We start from the raw sequence: 19,413 nt of genomic DNA, 5'->3' as shown, positions 1-19,413 counted from the left end.
ACAGAAAAACATGGATTGGGGTATACCATTTAGGTCACTTTGGGCTAAGTATTTCCACCCATGGCAGAAACCTTTTGGTAACCAGAGAAATGGATATCTTGAGAGTACTGTGCATAGTAGTTCCGTCTATTGCAACGGCAGCCTTACCAGTTGAAGCACATGTAATGTAGGTGTTACAGTACCAGTCTGTATTACTGAAGTGGTTGTATATTTCCATCAAGATGCAAATCAAACGTTTTCCTGTTTATGATTTGCCAGCAAGATCATGCAGACGATCATGGGAGGTTATCGTGGATGTGCTCAGAGCTGGTATAAACCAGCTGGTTACAGAAAAATGTTTATGGATTGGGGCATACCACTTAGGTCACTTTGGGCTAACCATTGCCACCCATGGCAGAAACCTTTTGGTAACCAGAGAAATGGATATCTTGGAAAATTTAATGTAAAGTAAAGCATGAAGTAATAACCTTGTGCCACTAGGAAAAAACAGATTAAATAAATGGGTCGTAATTAAAATTCATTTAATAAACTAGGTTAGGAACAAAAACGAAAGTAATAAAAAAAACCTAGTTTATCAAACAAATTTTAATTACAACCTGTTTATTTAATCTATTTTTTCCTAGTGGTGCAAAATTATTACTTCAAGCATAAATCCTGGGTACATAGAGCAAAGCATTTAAAGTAAAGCAAAATTTAAAAATAATAAATAAATGACATGGTTTGACCAGTGCAAAGCATCGTGAGAAAAGCAAAAAGAATGGAGTCAGGAGAGGAGATGGTGCAAAGGATCATGGGAAGTGATCTTGGATGTGTTCAGTCATAAACCAGCTGGTTGCAGAAAAACTTGATTCAGGGCATACCACTTAGGTGGATTTGGGCTAACACTGCTACCTGTGGCAGAAACTTTATAGTAACCAGAGAAAAGGATATCTTGAGGGCAGTGATTTTGGATGTGCTCATAGCTGGCATGAACCAGCTCTGAGCACATACAAGATCATTACAGTACCCATCTGTATTACTGAAGCAGTTGTATATTTCCATCAAGAGGCGAATCAAACATTTTTCTGCAACCAGCTGGGCTGGTCAAGAATATTTGAATCTGTTCGCAATTGGGAGATAAGACTCCAAATTACATGTATGAGTAGAATCTTTTGCTTGTCATTGGCCATCCTCATTAAGTGCAGAAATCCTCGGTAATCAAATTTTTGCATTTCTTTGGAATTGCTGAGTCAGTTGAATGTGGCAAGCTTTAACTCCTCATTCATCTGGCTGTTTGGATGATTGTAAAAATTTCAAAAGGGGTCTTCTTGTTGCAGTCTCGTTACAAGGCTATTCAGGTCCTTACTGCATGCTTCATCAGGGTCACAATCATCGCTGTCTTGACACATTGTCTTACATATTTCAATCATTTTGCAAATGTCCAAGTCCGATTCATACAATTTACAATCTAGTATGAGCTCTTTATTGTTGTCGTAGATTGACATTTTTATTATTATTATCTATATGGTGCAAGGAAGCTTGAGGCTTATGCTGCACCAGCCAAAAAAAAAAAAATTCAAGTTACCCCAAGAGAGATAGAGTCAAAAGTAGAAGGGAACCCCCCAAGAAAGAAAAGAATGATGTTATCCAGCTTGGGACCCTGGAAGTGCTAAGCCCATACTAACCAGATGTGAGCCACTGACATATTTCATCTGACAGTATCTGTTTCCTTGTTGCAAAATGGAATGTGCTGCATTACCATCTCACACTTGTTGAGATCCTGAGCCAAGTCAGTTTTAATGGTGTATTATACGTGGATAACTTAGTTTCTTGCAAATCTCATTAGCACTGCATGTATAATATGCGACAAAGCATGACAGAGTAACATGATAGTATGATTGTAATAATACAAATACTTGTATTTTTGAAATCATACTATTCAACAAATGGCTACAATGAAATGGGTAATTAGGCTATTGATCTAACCACTTTCAAACATTGATTCAGTAGAGTAAGCAGCAGGCATGTGTATTCTATTTATCACTAACACTGATTCGGTAGAGTAAGTAGTGGGTGTGAGCATAAATTACATTGTTTGATTTTGGTTCTAGCTGTTCGAAATTTAGTAGGTGTTGTCAAAAATATTTACACAACAAACAGCTTTCGTGTGTACAGGGTACACATGTGATTTTTTAAATTTATTTTTAACTTTATTACAGGTCAAGTATTCCAAATTGCATTTGAAATTTATCAAATTCTTCCTAAAATAACAAAATGTTAAAATAAAGCTTTTAATTTATTTTGGTAGCTTTAAAAGAATATCTCCATTATGTTCAATTTAGGAGGTGTGTATATATATATATATATCAAACTCTGAGATATACACACACAAACACAGCCAGGCCTTGCATAACGAGTTCGATTAATGGAAAAAAAATTATACCACTTTTCACTTCACACGATGCCAATTTCCAGTTAACGCAATTTTTTTTTTTTATGCGATAGTTGAAAAAGATTTGAATCGCGTGTCAGACGGGCAATAAACACGTTTGCCTGCTGCCTGCCTCAGTATGTTCCATCAACCATTGGAAGAAGACATGTTACCTGTTTGTCTCCCACTAATAAAATCAATGCAGACTTGCATTTAAAAATTCAAATTTTTAAAAGAGCCAGATGAAAATGTTACCGCAAAGGAGATAACAGTAAAAGAACTAGATGAAATCTTTCATATTGCAGAGAACCTCAAACATTTTGTTTGAGGTTCTCTGCAATATTTATTTCACCAGGGCCCAGAGAAGATTGTTGTCAGCTATCAGAAATTGACTGATGAAAAAGAGAAAGTCAACACTGTTCAAATATTTCTGCAACAGTAATTTCTTCATTGTGTATTTTATGTCATAGGTTACCAAACTTTCTCAGTTCACGGTGCCTTTAGTATCTCAGTAAATTTTTCACGGCACCCCTAGGCCAAAAGAAATACCTAACAGGTCCATTTATTAAGTAGTTAGGTCCAAACAACTTAAGACATGTTGAAACTGAACTACCTTGAGCTAATAGTTCGCAAGGTGTCCAACAGATGTCGAGTATCGCTGTGTTTCCCTCAAAAATTTAAAATATTCTGCAGCGCACAGTTTGGGAACTGCTGTTTTATGCCATAAACATTTAATTATCTTTTACATTGTAAACAATTAAAGTTAAAGTATTTTTAAAATTCTTTATGGACATTCCAGAAGGTCAAGGACCAATTATAATTTTTCCTATTGATTATTATATTCGATTAATGCGTTTCCGTTTTGCGCGATGCACTTGCGGGGCAAATTACTCACATTGATTGAGGTCAGCCTGTGTGGGGGGGTGCTGGTATCTGCTGAGAATAAGTAACATTAGTCTTCTCTACTAGTGAAGCATCGCTTCTTAGATGTAGTGCAATATCATGGCAACTCATTGTAGGCATTCATATTGAGATGCAACAAAAACAATTTATTGATTTGAAATTATTGTTTTTCTAAAACTTTTGATTTAAGTTTAGTAGTATAACATTATTTTGTGATTTTCTGATTAACTTGGTGTATTTATTCTTTACTCGGCCTTGTAATTGCATAAAAATATCGGTAAAGGTTTCCACGTGTTTCAACTCCGTTACCGTTCGTAATTTTCCAGCCATTGTGATACGATAGTTGTATGCCGTACTAGATAGCGTTAGTTGAACTTCGTTAGCAGTTAAATTGTACGTTTAAATAAATACATATAACGACTTAGATTACAAACGTAATATAATTAATTATATTTAACATAATTAATAACATAACATAATTAATTATAATTAATTAATAAATTAATAGAATCATGACTCAAACCAGAGCAGCAAAGCAAAAGGCTCAAGCTAATGGAAGCGCTGTGGCTCAGAGCAGAACTGAGGGGGGCAGTTGTCCTCTGACTCACAGCCTTATAAAATGCACTGTTTGCTTGATGTTTGCAGAGCAATCGGGTACGGGACATGATACTGCCAAGGGGGATGTCTTTGTGTGTGTGTGTGCGCGATGCAAGGAGTGTATCGATATCAGGCAACAACTCTGCGTTCTTGTGGGCCTATATGAGGATTTGAAGGACAGGGTGGATGCCCTCGAAGAAACTAAATTGAGGGGCCCATCAAGCTCTCAGCTTGCCCACATCAACGCCAGAGCTTGCACTTGGGCATCGCGTGACACAGAGACAACCCCCAAGGCAGAATGCGGTGGTCCCGAAGGAACTAGTAGTTGTTGGTGACTATTGTCAGGGAAACGGGGAACATGCTTTGTAAAAAAGATAGGTGGAACAGGACCAGGGTATGTCTGCCAGGGGCGTGGTAGAGCAGATATCATCTTTTAAGGGCACTAAAGGTGATATAGTTGTACACGTTGGCACTAATGATATTAAGAGTAGGAGACCAGCGGAATTACTTAACAAGTACAGGTCACTGTTGAACAAAAAGCCGAGAATTAGGGTTGACTTTGAAAGTGTCTGCAATTCTGCCCAGACACAATAGGAGGGAGTATATGATGAGAGCCTTGTCGATCAATTCGGCCCTGGAAAGATTGTGCAAGGCTCAAGGGGTAGAATTTTTTCAGCCTGGAATGTACTTGTTAACAGGAGAGATTGCTTCTACAGGGATGGGATACACTTAAATAGAAAGGGTGCAAGAATATTTGCTGATGCTATCGAGGCAGTGTTAGGTGGGTCGGAAAACTGCTAGCTTGGGGGGAGACAAAGACCAATAGATTGACAGTAGCCACTGGCAGAGGTGAAAGAGATTCTTGCACTGCTTCTATTAGAATGAGCAGAAGCCTGAAAAACAAGATGCATGGTATTTCAGAGGCTGCTGGGAGCCATTGCGGTACAAGTAAACACATGGGTTGTGTTAGGGTAGCTAAGAATAGAAAAAGGTGCAGGTATACTTGCGTGTACACCAATGCTAGGAGTTTAGTAAATAAATTTGATGAATTTGAGGTATTGCTCAAAACATCAAAGGCAGATATTGTTGGGATATCAGAGACGTGGTGTCACTCAGATATAAGGAATGCAGAACTGGAATTTGGGGAGTACAACGTCTACAGAAAGGATAGACAGGATAGGAAGGGAGGAGGGGTTATGCTATTAGTTAAAAAAAAACACAAAATCCAAGGAAGTGAAACCAGTCGACATCGATGGACAGGGCAGTGTCGAGTCAGTTTGGTGTGACATAAGCATAGGTAAATCAAATTTGAGAGTAGGAGTGTGCTATAGGCCTAATGACTCTGATGAGTATAATAAGGAACTGTACAAGGAAATAGAGTGGGCCAGTAAATCAGAGAGTCTTATAATGGGAGATTTTAATTTCCCAGATATTGACTGGAATTTGGGGGCTGGTTACTCACGCACTAGCAGAGCTTTTGTGGATTTATTGGATGATTGTTTTCTACATCAGCATGTTCGGGAGGCAACTAGAGGGAGTAATACTCTTGATTTGAGTATCAGCAGTGATTCTTCATGCATTAAGAATCTGCAGATAAATGAACCACTAGGTGGCAGTGATCACAGTGTGCTGAAGTGGGATTTTACTCAAAGAGGTAACTACCATTAGGGGTAAAGGGAAGGGTTATTGCTTCCGTAAAGGCGACTACGATGGACTGAGACAGTATTTAAATTCTATACAGTGGGACCAACTGATGATGTTACCAACAGCAAATTCAAAATGAGAAGCATTCAAAGAACTTACCTTGGAAGCTACTAGGCTTTACATACCAACTAAGAAATATTGTTCAAGGTTTAGGCCAAAATGGATGTCAGATGAACTAATGAGGCATATGGCAGAGAAGAAAAATGCATGGGATACTTACAAATTAACACATGACACAGAAGCCTATGATAGATACAAGTTGATATGCAACCAAGTTACAAAGGAGGTTAGGCAGGCGAAGGCAGATTACGAGAAATCCTTGGCAAGGGATGCAAAGAAAAACAGCAAAGAGTTCTTTACTTATGTAAACTCTAGAAGGAAGGGGATGAATCAGATTGGTCCACTTGATATTGATGGGTCAACTGTTGATGATCCTGCTCAGGTAGCTAACAAACTAAATGAATATTTTGCATCGACATTCACACATGAGGAGTTATTCAGCAAAGGGAATGCCAGAGGTGTATTCAACTCTAGCAGTAAGCTACAGAATCTTGAAATAACTGGGAGTAAAGTGGAGGAGAAACTGTTGAAGATAAACACAAGAAAGGCACCCGGGGTGGATGGGATCTATCCAGTTATATTAAAGGAGGCAGCAAAGGAAGTAAGCAAACCCTTAGCCATAATTATGAGAGCTTCCTTGGACTCAGGGGAGGTACCCATAGACTGGAAATGTGCAAATGTGACCCCAATTCACAAAGGAGGATCAAAGGCTGACACAAGTAATTATAGACCTGTGAGCTTAACTTCTGTTCCAGGAAAATTAATGGAGGCACTGGTTAAAGAAGCACTGCAGGATCATTTAGACAAGACTTCAGTTATAGCTCAGACACAGCATGGTTTTGTTAAGGGGAAGTCTTGCCTGACCAACTTGATTGGATACTATGATGCAGTCACAAAAGAACTGGATGCAGGGAATAACTTTGATATTATATACTTGGATCTTAGAAAGGCTTTTGATACTGTTGCACATGGAAGACTGCTACACAAATTGGAGCAGTGTGACATTGGAGGCAAATTGCTGCTATGGATAAAGGGGTGGTTGAGGGGGAGAAGACAGAGAGTGGTAATCAATGGACACTGCTCATCGTGGACTAAAATGGACACTGCTCATCGTGGACTAATGTTATTAGTGGGGTCCCTCAGGGCTCAGTGTTGGGTCCATTGTTGTTTTCTGTATTTATAAATGATATTGATGATGGTATATCAAGCTTAATGTCCAAGTTTGCAGATGATACAAAGGTTGGCAGGGTTGTCAAGGACACTACGCTGCTGCAACAGGATCTGGAAAGGTTGAGCAGATGGGCTGAGAGGTGGCAAATGAAGTTTAACATTGACAAATGTAAAGTACTACACATGGGAAACAGCAACCCCAGAGCAACGTATCAACTCTGTGGTACTACACTGACAGTGGTAGAGAATGAAAGGGACTTGGGGGTGATTGTGCAGGCAGATATGAAGTTCTCTGAGCAGTGCAGATGGGCTGCAAGGGTAGCTCATGGAGTATTGTCAATGATATACAGGAATTTTTCCAGCAGGGATAAGGAGGTAATTATTCCATTGTATAAGGCAATGGTCAGGCCACACCTAGAGTACTGTATACAGGTCTGGAGGCCTCATTTCAAGAAGGATGTAGAGCTGCTGGAACGAGTACAGAGAAGGGCAACAAGATTAGTGAATGGAACAAAGGGGTGCTCTTACGAAGAAAGGCTTAAGTTTTGCAAATTACAGTGTCTGGAGACTAGGCACCAGCGAGGTGATCTGATAGAGGTGTATAAAGCCTTGAATGGTTTAAGCATGCTCAATGCTGATGGGATTCTTCCTCTAGCTCAGAATAATCACCTGAGAGGGCATAAATTCAAATTGAGGAAAGACAGATGTAGGATAGACGTGTGGAAATTTGCCTTTAGCCAGCGGGTGGTTGGTAGGTGGAACAGACTTCCATCCCTTGTCGTGGAAGTTGATAGCCTAAATAAGTTTAAGGCTCAGCTGGACAGGTATTTCGAACGAACAGAGGGGTGAAGAGGAAGTGGTTATTTTTATTTATTTATGTTACTTTTTTTTTTTTTTGGCTGATGCTGCATAAGCTTGCTTTCTTGCATCAAATGCCTCTACTAATGCTAATGCTAACAATGCCATTTCACCTACTTCAGAAATTTACTAAAATGAACTAAAATGCCTTGAACTAACTTGTTATTCTATGTAAATAACTAACATTTCCAGTTCTTTAAATATATTTCCTTTAAAAAATACTGAAAGGTTATTTCATTATTTAATGTAGGCCATTAGAAGGCAATGATTATCAAATTTGCAACTTTCAGAACATTATTAATGATGTTTTCAATTGTAGCATTAAGGGCAAGTTACCATTGTGGCAAGTTATAGTTGAAGGAAAAGGAAATGTTAAGTGGTCTAGGACCTTCAGTGTAAAGCTGTTAAGTACTAAAGACCAAGTTAATTTGTGTTCCATATTATCTGAAGTAAGATCTATTTAAAATTATTCATGAACATTAAAAAAAAAAGCACAGTAAAAGAAAACATTTTCTTAAACTAATGTTATTTTTAATCTTGGTTTTAGCTGAAATGTGTAAAAATTTTGTAGGTGAATGCTGTATATAATGAACATTCTTACCTGTAATGTACGCAGTTTTGATTCTACAAAGAGAGTAAATGGAAGTGTCATTACTATGATGGCCAAACTCATCAAACTAGATGGTCCAAGAATATGCCATAGAAAGACAATACCAACAGTAACATGTGCAAGAATACTCCACAGTTGAGTAGTCATTAAAAAAGCTGCAAACACATGTTCTGTATCAACAGCTGTATAAGTCATTATTTCATCATTTGTATGGTATCTTTTGGCATTATTGCTCATGTAGAATATCTGTAAGAAAACAAAGACAAGGATAAAAATTAATTAGCACTAAATTTTACTGAACTGTTAATTAGACAGCTGAAATCAAGCTTAACCCTGAGGCAGTCATCTAGGATATTCTTTTTCTGTTTACTATGACTAATCTAGTGGATATGACATCTACTGGATTAGTGGCTTTCAACTTACATTCCACAGAATGCCTATGTATTCTGCAAATGTTTTTTTTATTTTTTTTATTTAATTTGTACTTGCATATAACTGTTTTTAGAAATATTCAGATTTTGTGGAAAATGAATTTCAGAAGGGTTCTATAACCAATGATTATGCATCTAATAATCATTAAAGAAATTAAAGTTTAAAGAAAATTAATAATGAAAATGAGGATAAATGGGCCTGTTGTACTGGAATCCATAGGATATAAATGATGATTAGGTGTTTAGCCAGTAAAATAATCTTTAAAATAAAGATACTGAATATATTTAATTACAAATAGATACTGTAGCTTTTGAGACAAATTGTGTCTCTTCAACAGAAATGGAAACTTTAGAGATAATTATTCTAACGGACACTGTTTTGCATACAGTGAGGCGTGTGGGGGCACGAGATAGGTCATTCAATCATTAAACTGGTGTTTATTGTTGCTGCATGGATGTGTGTAATTTTTATCCAGCACTTGTCTAAACCTAAAACAGTTGTCTCTAAGATGGGGTGTAGTCTCATGCCTTTGCAGCAGTTCATGGCTCTCGAGTTACACAATATATTGAGTGACTAACCAGAGACTGTGGCAAAAGTGTTGGGAGTGGTCAATTATTCCATTGTCCCTCTTGGGATTGAGGTCGTGGTGGATGGACCAGAAGTGTTCCGTGATTGAGGACTGGTCGGCCTCAGCAAGGCAAATCACTGTCGTGTTCTGTAAGGCGGTCTTGAAGACGTCTCAAAGTCCCTCCTATGTAACAGTTGTCACAGTCTATGCAGTATCTTACACTGCTGCGTAAGAGAAGGGTGACTGGGGTCTTTACATTGGAAATTAGAGAACATAAGTTTCTACCAGGCAACTGCATGCATTTTATGCAGTATTCTCCAAGGATTTTTGAGATCCGGCCCGACATGCCTGGATAGTAGGGAATGTAGGCGGTAGGTACATTGTCCTGAGTTGATGGTGGTCTTAGGTGTACTGAGCTCCTGTGCTTGCAATAAGGACTTGTCTAATATGTGTGTTGGCTAGCCACAATTGATCAAGTCTGTCCTAACTCTAGAAATCTCGTTGTGCCTAGCTTCATCTGTGCTGGAATGGCTCCAATTAAAGAGCTCGCAATTTCTGGCAATGCTGTTATGGCATCATTTGATGTAGTGTCATTTACATCAATCCCTGTTCAACAGGCCATACAAGAGGCTCCTTGAGAATGACAACTCTTCCAAACAGAAGATCACTGTCTGCTGGCAGTATAGATGTCGCCAGCAGACCTTTACCTTTGAGGATTCCATATATTAGCAGTTACATGGCACTGCCATGGGTGCCCCTGTTAGTTCTGTAATGCCCAACGTCACCATGGAATAACAGATATTCCTGAACCCACCAGTACCTATTACAACATGGTGCAGATACATTGATGACATCTTCACTGTCATTCCACGTGACTCTGAAATAACATTGCTAGAATATCTCAATTCCCTGTGTGTTCATCCAGTTCACTCTAGAGTTAGAAGTAGACTGATCTCTCCCATTCCTGGACGTCCTAATAAAACGTGTGGGCCCACATCTAGAAACCTCAGTATACCATAAGCCTATCAGACAGTTCACAAACTACAGATCCTGCCATGCTCCTAGTCATCTCAACAGCACTGCCCGCACTATTCTCCAGGGCTTGGAGCCATTTGAGCACAGATGAAGCTAGTCACGAGATTTCTAGAAAGAGGACAGACTTGATCAATTGTGGCTACCCAACACACATATTAGACAAGTCCTTATTGCAAGCACAGGAGCTCAAGTCCACCCAAGACCACCATCAACTCAGGACAATGTACCTACCACCTACATTCCCTACTATCCAGGCATGTCAGGCCGGATCTCAAAAATCCTCTGAGAATACCACATAAAATGCGTGCAGTTGCCTGGTAGAAACTTACGTTCTCTAGTTTCCAATGTAAAGACCCCAGTCACCCCTCTTACGCAGCAGTGTAAGATACCACATAGCTTGCAAAGACTGACAGCTGTTACATAGGAGGGACTTTGAGACGTCTTCAAGACCGCCTTGCAGAACCCCATTTTGGAGACCACTGATATAGAGAATATCAGATAATCTTTTTCTTTTCCCAGGGTTTTTTTTTATGGAAACCCCAAACACAAGGTATTAGAACCTATAGTACTTAGTACCATGCTTGGGTTGGAGGTTAAGAAGATGTTTGTTGAGAGACTTAAACTTCTGTAGATGGTAATTTTCAGAAAAGACATACGAAGGAAGGTTGTTCCAGAAAACGGCAGGCGAATGAATAAATGAGGAAGATGAAAAGTTGGTTCTGTGAGTTTGAATTTGGGCAGTAAATGGATGTTTGCTGGTGGCGACACATGTTCGGATTGTATTGTAAGAGAGAGTGGGAATTATAGAAGCCAATTCAGAAGAACAGTGCCCATGGAAGTATCTGCAGAAAAGGCATTCAGCAGAAACAGTAGGTCTATGAGACTGAGTGGAGAGACTCTGTTAGAGAGGAGTAATTAATTATCCTAACTGCCCTCTTCTGAATGGAATCTAGAAGCCTGAGAGAGGTTTTGGGGCACCACCCCAGATGTGGGAATAATATTCCATGGTAGGGCAGATTTGCAATTTGTACAGAGTGAACAGCTGTTTTGAAAAAAAGTAACACCGAGAGCAAAAGAGAAAATCAAGTTTTTTTAGATGCAGAGGGAGCAATATTTGTAATGTGCTTGTGTCGAAAGAGATTAGAAGTCAGAGTAATCCCCAAAAGAGATATTAACTTGCCTAGAATTCAGAGCGTCACCAAAGATAAGCATAGGAGCAGAAGAATCTTTTTGCAAGATATAAGACAAGACTTGAGTTTTAGAAGGATTGAAATCAACTAAGTTGTCTTTGCCCCACTGGAGATTGGCATTTAAGGAATTCGTAGTGGATATTTGAGAAGTTGAAGCTGATAGAGCAGGGAAAATTTCTCAAAATGGAAAATGGAATGCAATGTGCTATCATTGGAAAAACTATGGATAGGATTTCAACTCAATGGAAGACCATTAATATACAAGAGGAAAAGAGTGGGGGAAAGAACTGAACCTTGAAGGACACTATCATTAGTGGAGAAATTAGAAGATAGAGAGCCATATACCATCACCCTTAGTGAGCGATCAGAGAGAAAACTGGATAACTAATTACAAAAAACAGTTGGCAAAACATAAGATGGAAGCTTGTTTAGAAGACCTTTGTACCAAACACAATCGAAAGCCTTTGAGATGTCAAGAGCAACTGCTTGTGTTTCAAACTTTTCCATTGAATTTGTCCATAAATGGGTAACATAAGCCAGAATATCACCAGTGGATCGACACTGACAAAATCCATACTGGCAATCATTGATCAGAGGGAAGGTTTCTAGGTAGTTTAAGAGTTGGCAGTTAATTGATTTCTCCATTACTTTAGAAAGAGTAGAAGTAATTGCAATGGAACAATAATTGGATGGGTGGGATTTGTCAACCTTTTTAGGAACTGGTTGGATACAAGCAAATTTCCAAGCAGAAGGAAAAACACCTTTGGAATAAGAAAGTGAAAAAAGGCAGCAAAGAACAGGAGTAAGTTCAGGAGCACAGGTTTTGCAAACAAGTGGAGAAATACCATCATGACCTGGAGCTTTCTTAGCATCAAGATTTGTCAAAATCCTTCTGACATCCTTTTGATGGAAGGCCACCGGAGGCATTGAATGGAGCATGTTGGGAGGTGTTTTACCAAGATCATTAATACACGAGTTGGAAGAAAAATGGGATGATAGCAGGTCAACTTTATCCTTGGTTGAAGTGACAACAGAACCATCTGGTTTTGACAGAGCTGGGAGCAGAAATAAGCAAAAGTTGCGGCCAATAACTTTGGCAAGAGACCAGAATGCTCAGGTACCATTAGGGCAAGAAGCAAGTTTTCTACTCTTAGCCTGTTGAAAATCTAGTTTGGACTGATTAATAACTGTTTTACAATTGTGAACTTTGGTGTAGGCAGAAAATGAAACTGAAAAATTGGAAACAAACCAATTACGATATGCAACATTCTTCTCCCGAACAGCCTTAGCACATTTATTGGAAAATCAAGGTTTAGATAAAGGAAGAGATTTTAAAGTGGAATGTGAAATAAAGGATTCCATTCCTACAAGAATAATTTTACTGATATGATATGAGCAAACGTTGACATCAGAAGTAGACAATCACCAGGTTGTGATCTGCGGTGTCTAAAGGACCAGTCACTTCAACCATGTACTTAGAAGTGTTTTTTGTGAGAAAAAGATCAAGCGTGTTGGCTGTATGGTTAGGATTGTCCGGTATTCTTGTAGGTAAATGAACAATCTGGGCAAGGTCATTAGTAATTGCAAAAGTCTCAGTCTCAATGTCTCGACCAGTCGGTGACTAGAAAAACGGAAGCCAGCTGGAGTTGTGAACATTAAAATCGCCAAGAAAAATTGCCTCCCTGTTAGGAAAGTTTGACAGAAGAAAGTAAAGTTGCAAAGAGAGGAAGTCAAAGAGCTCAAAGTGATTAGTGGAGTTGGGAGAATGGTAGAGACAACAGGTGAATTTAACACAATGAGGTAGAGAGATTTTAAGCCAGAGAAGATTCCAAATTACCAAGTTTCTGACAGGGAATATCGGAATGGATGTATGCACAAGTACCACCTTTGAGGCAAAAGGAATCATACAGCAAATAATTTGGGCAACCAAGATGAGCAGTGGTTGAATCAACTGAGAAACAAACCCCAAGTACCTTTTCTGTCAGAAAAGGTACTTGGGGTTTGGCAAACTGCAAGCGGAAATGGACATCGCTGAAATTAGAATTGAGACCACGTATATTTGTGAAATGAACTGGAAGTGTTTGGGAGGTTTAGATCTTTTTGCAGATAAGTTTACTCTATTAGTTTGACAATTCTCGGTGTACTCAATAGTAAGAAAAAGTGGGGGAAACATGCTGTATGAAGTAATAAACTACAGTTAAAATCCAAAAGTAAATAGCTGATGATCTGATTGTTTTTCAGCTGACTAATAACTTCCTGAACTGCTAATATTAGCTTGCATCATTAATAATATATTTAACATTCAGTTAGACATTACATACTTAGATTGAAGACATCATTTAAGATGAGAACACTGTCTTTACAAGTGGATGCAGTGAAATTCAAGCTCCAAGAATTAAGTTTTTCCCATTTTATTTACTTGATTATCATATTATATCATACTTTATAAGTAGCTTTATAGACCCAGTTAGCTTGTTATTTTTTTTATTTAGATAGAGATTTTGTTGGTTACTACTTAATATACATAAAACCATTGTTTCATTCGCATCTTGCTGCCATTGTTATAGTAGACAGTGAGTGGTAGGGAATTCAAATTTTTAATTTTGATAAATAGGTAGCTAACATAAAACTAGATAGCATAGTATCACTGCATTTAGAAATTATTAGATAGTGTAGTATTGATAATTGTTTAATCTTAATGATTTTCATTGTATTCATTGGAACAGAATTTCTCAAGCTGTTCCGCAAGATGTGAACAAGTGTTTCGGAAAAAAATTAATTAATTTTTAAAAAAATAAATAAATTTTGTATATTTGTAGCATAACACCACTTTTGTATCATTATATTATTTAACAATTTTTTTTCAGTTATTAATATATTGGCATAGACTAATAATCAAATAGGCCACAGAACACCTTGTCTTGGTGGGCTTTGCATAGAGGTAATACTATCTACAAAAAAGTAGCAATGTGGTGATCTAGAATGCCATTCGTATGCAATTTAGCCTGGAGTACACAAGGTTGAAGGAGAGGAGGAAGCAAACCGACATCATAACTACACTCCCTTTCTTGTTTAAATTTTTTTTTTGATAATTATTAGTATTTCGAAATATTATTAAAATATGTGACCATAGATTTGTGGTCGAAAAAAGTAACTTTAAAACAAGAAACAAAGTACTTCTAGTAGCATAACTGTGGTCGATGAAAACAAATACTGTCACACTTCAAAGCAAGGATGAACAATTGCAGCCTTTTGTTCCCCAAAAATATGAAGTGAAAAAACAGGAACCAACTAATAAAAGACCAAAACAAAAGTACATATAATGATAGTTACTTGAATTTCAACTTTACATGTGGCCTCATACGTAATAAAATATTAGCAAATAGTTCTTTGGCTCCCACTAAACTTGTTTTGTGGGTGTTCCATTAATGTTGTGAGATGAAGAGTTACATGACTAAAGTTTGGGAAACTCTGCAATACAATATCATGCCCTAGACAAGAGCAGCAAAGCAATGAGAGCACAAAGTAGCAGGTGTGCTGTGGCTTGGGGGGGGGAGAACCAAGGGGAGGCAGTTCTCCAACACATCATAGCCTCAAAAAATGCACGACTTGTGAAATTGTTGCAGATCTATCTGGAACATAACACAATCTAGCCACAGAGGACGTCTTTGTGTGTGGTATGTGCAGTGTCAAGAAATTAGGGGCCACTTAGCATTCTAATGGGCACCAAAGAGAGTTTAAAGAGTTGGGAAGATACACTCAAGGTATTAAATTGGGGGACCCCCATCAAGCTCTCAATTGCCCAACTCAATGCCACAGATCCCTCTTGTGCATTAGGCTACAGAGTGGCAAACTGCAAGGCAGAATAGTTCCTGTGAACCAGCACAGTTAGTTATTGTCAGTGACTCCATTGTCAGGGAGACAGGTAATATATTATGCAAAAAGGATAGGTGGAATACCACCAGGGTATGTCTGCCAGGGTCAAAAGCTGATGACACTGTAGAGCAAATATCATCTTAAGGGCACAAAGGTTGACATTGTTGTACATGTTGGCATCAATGATAATAAGAGTAGGAGATCTGCATACTTGCTTGAAGAGTACAGGTCAATGTTGAAAAAAAAAAAAAAAGTTTTGAGTTAGGGTTGATTTGAAAGTGTCTGCAATTCTGCCTAGACACTATAAAAGGGAGTGCATGACAAGAGCCTGGAGAGACTGTGCAAGCTATATGAGGTAGAATTTTTTGCAGCATGGTCTGTGCTTGTTAACAGGAGAGACTGATTCTATAGGGTTGGGATACACTTAAATAGAAGGGATCCAAGAATATCTGCTGAGGGTATCGAGAGAGTGTTAGGTGGATCGGAAAACTGCTAGCTCAGGTGGATTCACAGACTAATAGATTAACAGTAGCCACAGGCAGATGTAAAAGTGATTTTGCACTGCTTCTATTAGAATGGACGGGATGACTGGTGGGAGTCATCATAGAACAAATAAATACATGGGCTGTGTTAGGGTAACTAAGATTAAGAACAGGTGCATGTATACTTGCACATACACCAATGCTAGGAGTATAGCTAATAAATTTGATGAATATGAAGCACAGGTCAAGGACATCAAAGGTGGATATTGTTGGAATATCAGAGACATGATGTCACACAGATATAAGCAGTGCAGAATTGGAATTTGGGGAGTACAATGTGTACAGGAAGGATAGGCAGGGAGGAGGGGTTATGCTGTTAGTTAAGAAACTAAATCTAAGGAAGTGATTCCAGTTGATGTAGATGGTCAGTACAATGTTGAATCAGTTTGGTGTGACATAAGCACTGGGAAAGCAAAAATGAGGAGTGTGTTAGCTTTAGCAGAGGCATATGATGCAAGAAAGCAAGCTTATGCAGCATCAGCAAAAAAAAAAACTCCTATTTCACTCCTCTGTTCGTTCAAAATACCTGTCCAGCTGAGCCTTAAATTTATTTAGACTATCAACCTTCACAACAAGGGACAGAAGTCCGTTCCACCAACCACCTGCCAGTCAAAGGCAAACCTCCACATATCCATCCCACATCTGTTCCTCTCCAACCCGAACCTATGCCCCCCTCAGGTGATTACTCCAAGCAAGAGTAAGAATCCCATCAGCATTGAGCATGCTCAAACATTCAAAGCCTTACACACCTCTATCAGACCACCTCGCCGGTGCCCAGCCTCCAGACACTGCAACTTGCAAAACTCAAGCCTTTCCCCGCAAGAGCAACCCTCCGTTCCATTCACCACTCCCACCATCCCTCTCTGCACTTGTCCCAGCAGCTCCACATCCCCCCCCCAAAATGAGGCCTCCAGACCTGAACACAGCACTCAAGGCACAGCCCGACCATTGCCCCACACAAGGGAACAATCACATCCCCATCCCTGCCAGAAAAACTCCTGTATATCACAGACAAGACACCATGAGCCACTCCTGCAGCCCATCTGCACTGCTCAGAAAAAACTTCATCTACCTGTACAACCACCCCCACATCCCCTTCATTCTCTACCACTGTCAGCGTATACCTTGCTCCGGGATCACTGTTTCCCACATGCAGCACCCTACACCTGTCAATGCCAAACTTCATCCCCCCCAGCCCATCTGCCCAGCCCATCCAGACCCTGCCACAGCACCAGTAGTGTCCCCAACAACCCTGCATCATTTGCAAACCCAGACACTAAGCCTGATACACCATCATAAACATCATTCATAAATACAGAAAACAACAATGGACCCAACACCGAATCCTGAGGGATGCCACCAACAACACCAGTCCATGATGAACAGAGTTCATCGGCCACCACTCACTGCCCTCTCCCCCAACCATCCCCCTATCCATAGCAGCAACCCACCTCCAATGCCACACAGCTCCAATTTATGCAGCAGTCTTAAATGAGCAACAGTATCAAAAGCCTCTCCAAGATCCAAACATAACATCAAAGTCATTCCCTGCATCCAGTTCCCCCGTGACCGCATCAGTATCCAATCAAATTGGTCAGACAAGACACTCCCCTAACAAAACTATGCTGTGTCCGAGCCATAATTGAAGTCCTGTCCAGACGATCCTGCAGTGCCTCCCCAACCAGTGCCCCCACTAATTCTCCTGGAACAGAAGTTAAACCCACAGGCCTACAACCAATTGTGTCAGCCCCCAATCCCCCTTCACAAACTAGGGTCACATCTGCACATCTCTAGCCCATGGGTACCCTCCCCGAGTCCAAAGAAGCTCTCTCAATTATGACTAAGGGCCCGCCTACTTCCCCCGCCACCTCCCCCAATACAACTGGACAGATCCAATCCACCCCAGGCACCTTTTCTATGCCTATCCTCAACAACCTCTCCCCGACCCCCCCTCTCAGCCACCACAAAATCATCCAGCTCACTGCCAGAGTTTACTTCACCTCTGGCATTCCCCCTCCTAAACAACTCCTCATGCGTGAATGCAGATGCAAAACACTTGTTTAGTCTGTTAGCCACCTGAGCAGGATCCTCAATTGTCAAACCATCAACATCCAGTGGACCAATCCGACTCATCCCCCTCATTCCCGAGTCCATACAGGTAAAGAAATCCCCTCTGCTCCTCACTGCATCCCCCACAAAGGACTCCTCACAATCTGCCCTCGCCCGCCCAATCTTCCCCGTGACCCAGCCACGGACCAGCCCACATCTATCACAGGCCTCCATGTCACCCATCAACCCATATGCATCTCATGTACCCCTCTTCTATGCCACACATCCCATTAGTTCATCCAATATCCATCCAGGCCCAAACCCCGATCAACACTTCCCAGTCGGCATGCAAAGCCCAGCAACCTCCAAGACAAGCTCCCCAAATGCCTCCACCCTGAACCCGCTGCCGGCCTAATGATTCCGATGAGTATAACAAACAACTGTACAGAGAAATAGTGGGCCAGTAAATCAGATGGTCTTATAATGGGGAATTTTAACTTCTCACTAACTGGAATATTGACTGGAACTTGTGGGTTGGTCATTTGCACACTACCAAAATTATGGATTTACTGGATGATTTTTTTTTTTTACAGCAACAAGTTAGTCAACCAGAGAGAGAGAGAGAGAGAGAGAGAGAGAGAGAGTAATACTCTGGATCTAGTTATCAGCAGTGATTATTTGTGTATTAAGAATTTGCAGACAAAGGAACTACTAGGTGGCAGAAATCACAATGCACTGATGTGGGATTTACTTAAAGACATAACTACCATCTGGTGTAAAGGGAAGGATTTTTGCTTTCGTAGAGGTGACTACAGTGGTCTCAGACAGTTTTTAAGTTCTATACAGTGGACCAACTGATGTTACCAAAAGCAAATTCTAAATAGGAAGCAATCAAGAAGTAATTGTGGAAGCTACTAGTCTTTTCATACCAATTAAGAAATACTATTAAAGGTTTAGGCCTAAATGGATGTCAGATGAACTAATGAGACTCGTGGCAGAGAAGAAAAATGCATGTGATGCATATAAATTATCAGGCAACACAGAAGTCTATGGTAGGTATAAGCTAGTCTGTAATCAAGTCACAAAGCAGATTAGGCAAGAGAAGACAGATTACGAGAAATCTTTGGCAAAGAATGCTAAGAAAACAGCAAGAACTTCTGAAGTTATATAAACTCTAGAATCAAGGGGAAAAATATTAGATTGGTCTGCTCGATATCGATAGTCCAATTGTTGATGATCCTGCTCAGGTAGCTAACAAACAGAATAAGTATTTTGCATCAACAACTACACATGGAGTTATTTGGGGAGGGAAATGCCATGGGCACATTAAAATCTGACAGTGAGCTAAATGGTTTTATAATAACTGCGAGCAAAGTGGAGCAGAAATTGTTGAAAATAAACATAAGAAC

General features: G+C 39.7%; 1 protein-coding gene across 1 annotated transcript in view; it reads right to left on the bottom strand.

Moving 5' to 3' along the window:
- LOC150090543 (ATP-binding cassette sub-family C member 1-like) overlaps window positions 1-19,413 on the bottom strand; it is a 198,292-nt gene that overhangs the window by 107,332 nt on the left and 71,547 nt on the right. The window contains exon 10 of the mRNA XM_090378813.1: window positions 8,304-8,558. Within this exon, the coding sequence (XP_090234939.1) occupies window positions 8,304-8,558 (255 nt within the window). The remainder of the gene's footprint in view (window positions 1-8,303; window positions 8,559-19,413) is intronic.

Source organism: Mastigoproctus giganteus, chromosome 1 (genome assembly GCF_048544385.1).
Source record: "Mastigoproctus giganteus isolate SK-2022 chromosome 1, ASM4854438v1, whole genome shotgun sequence".
In the NCBI taxonomy this organism is placed as follows: Eukaryota; Metazoa; Arthropoda; class Arachnida; order Uropygi; family Thelyphonidae; genus Mastigoproctus; species Mastigoproctus giganteus.
This window is presented reverse-complemented; position numbering and strand designations above follow the sequence as displayed.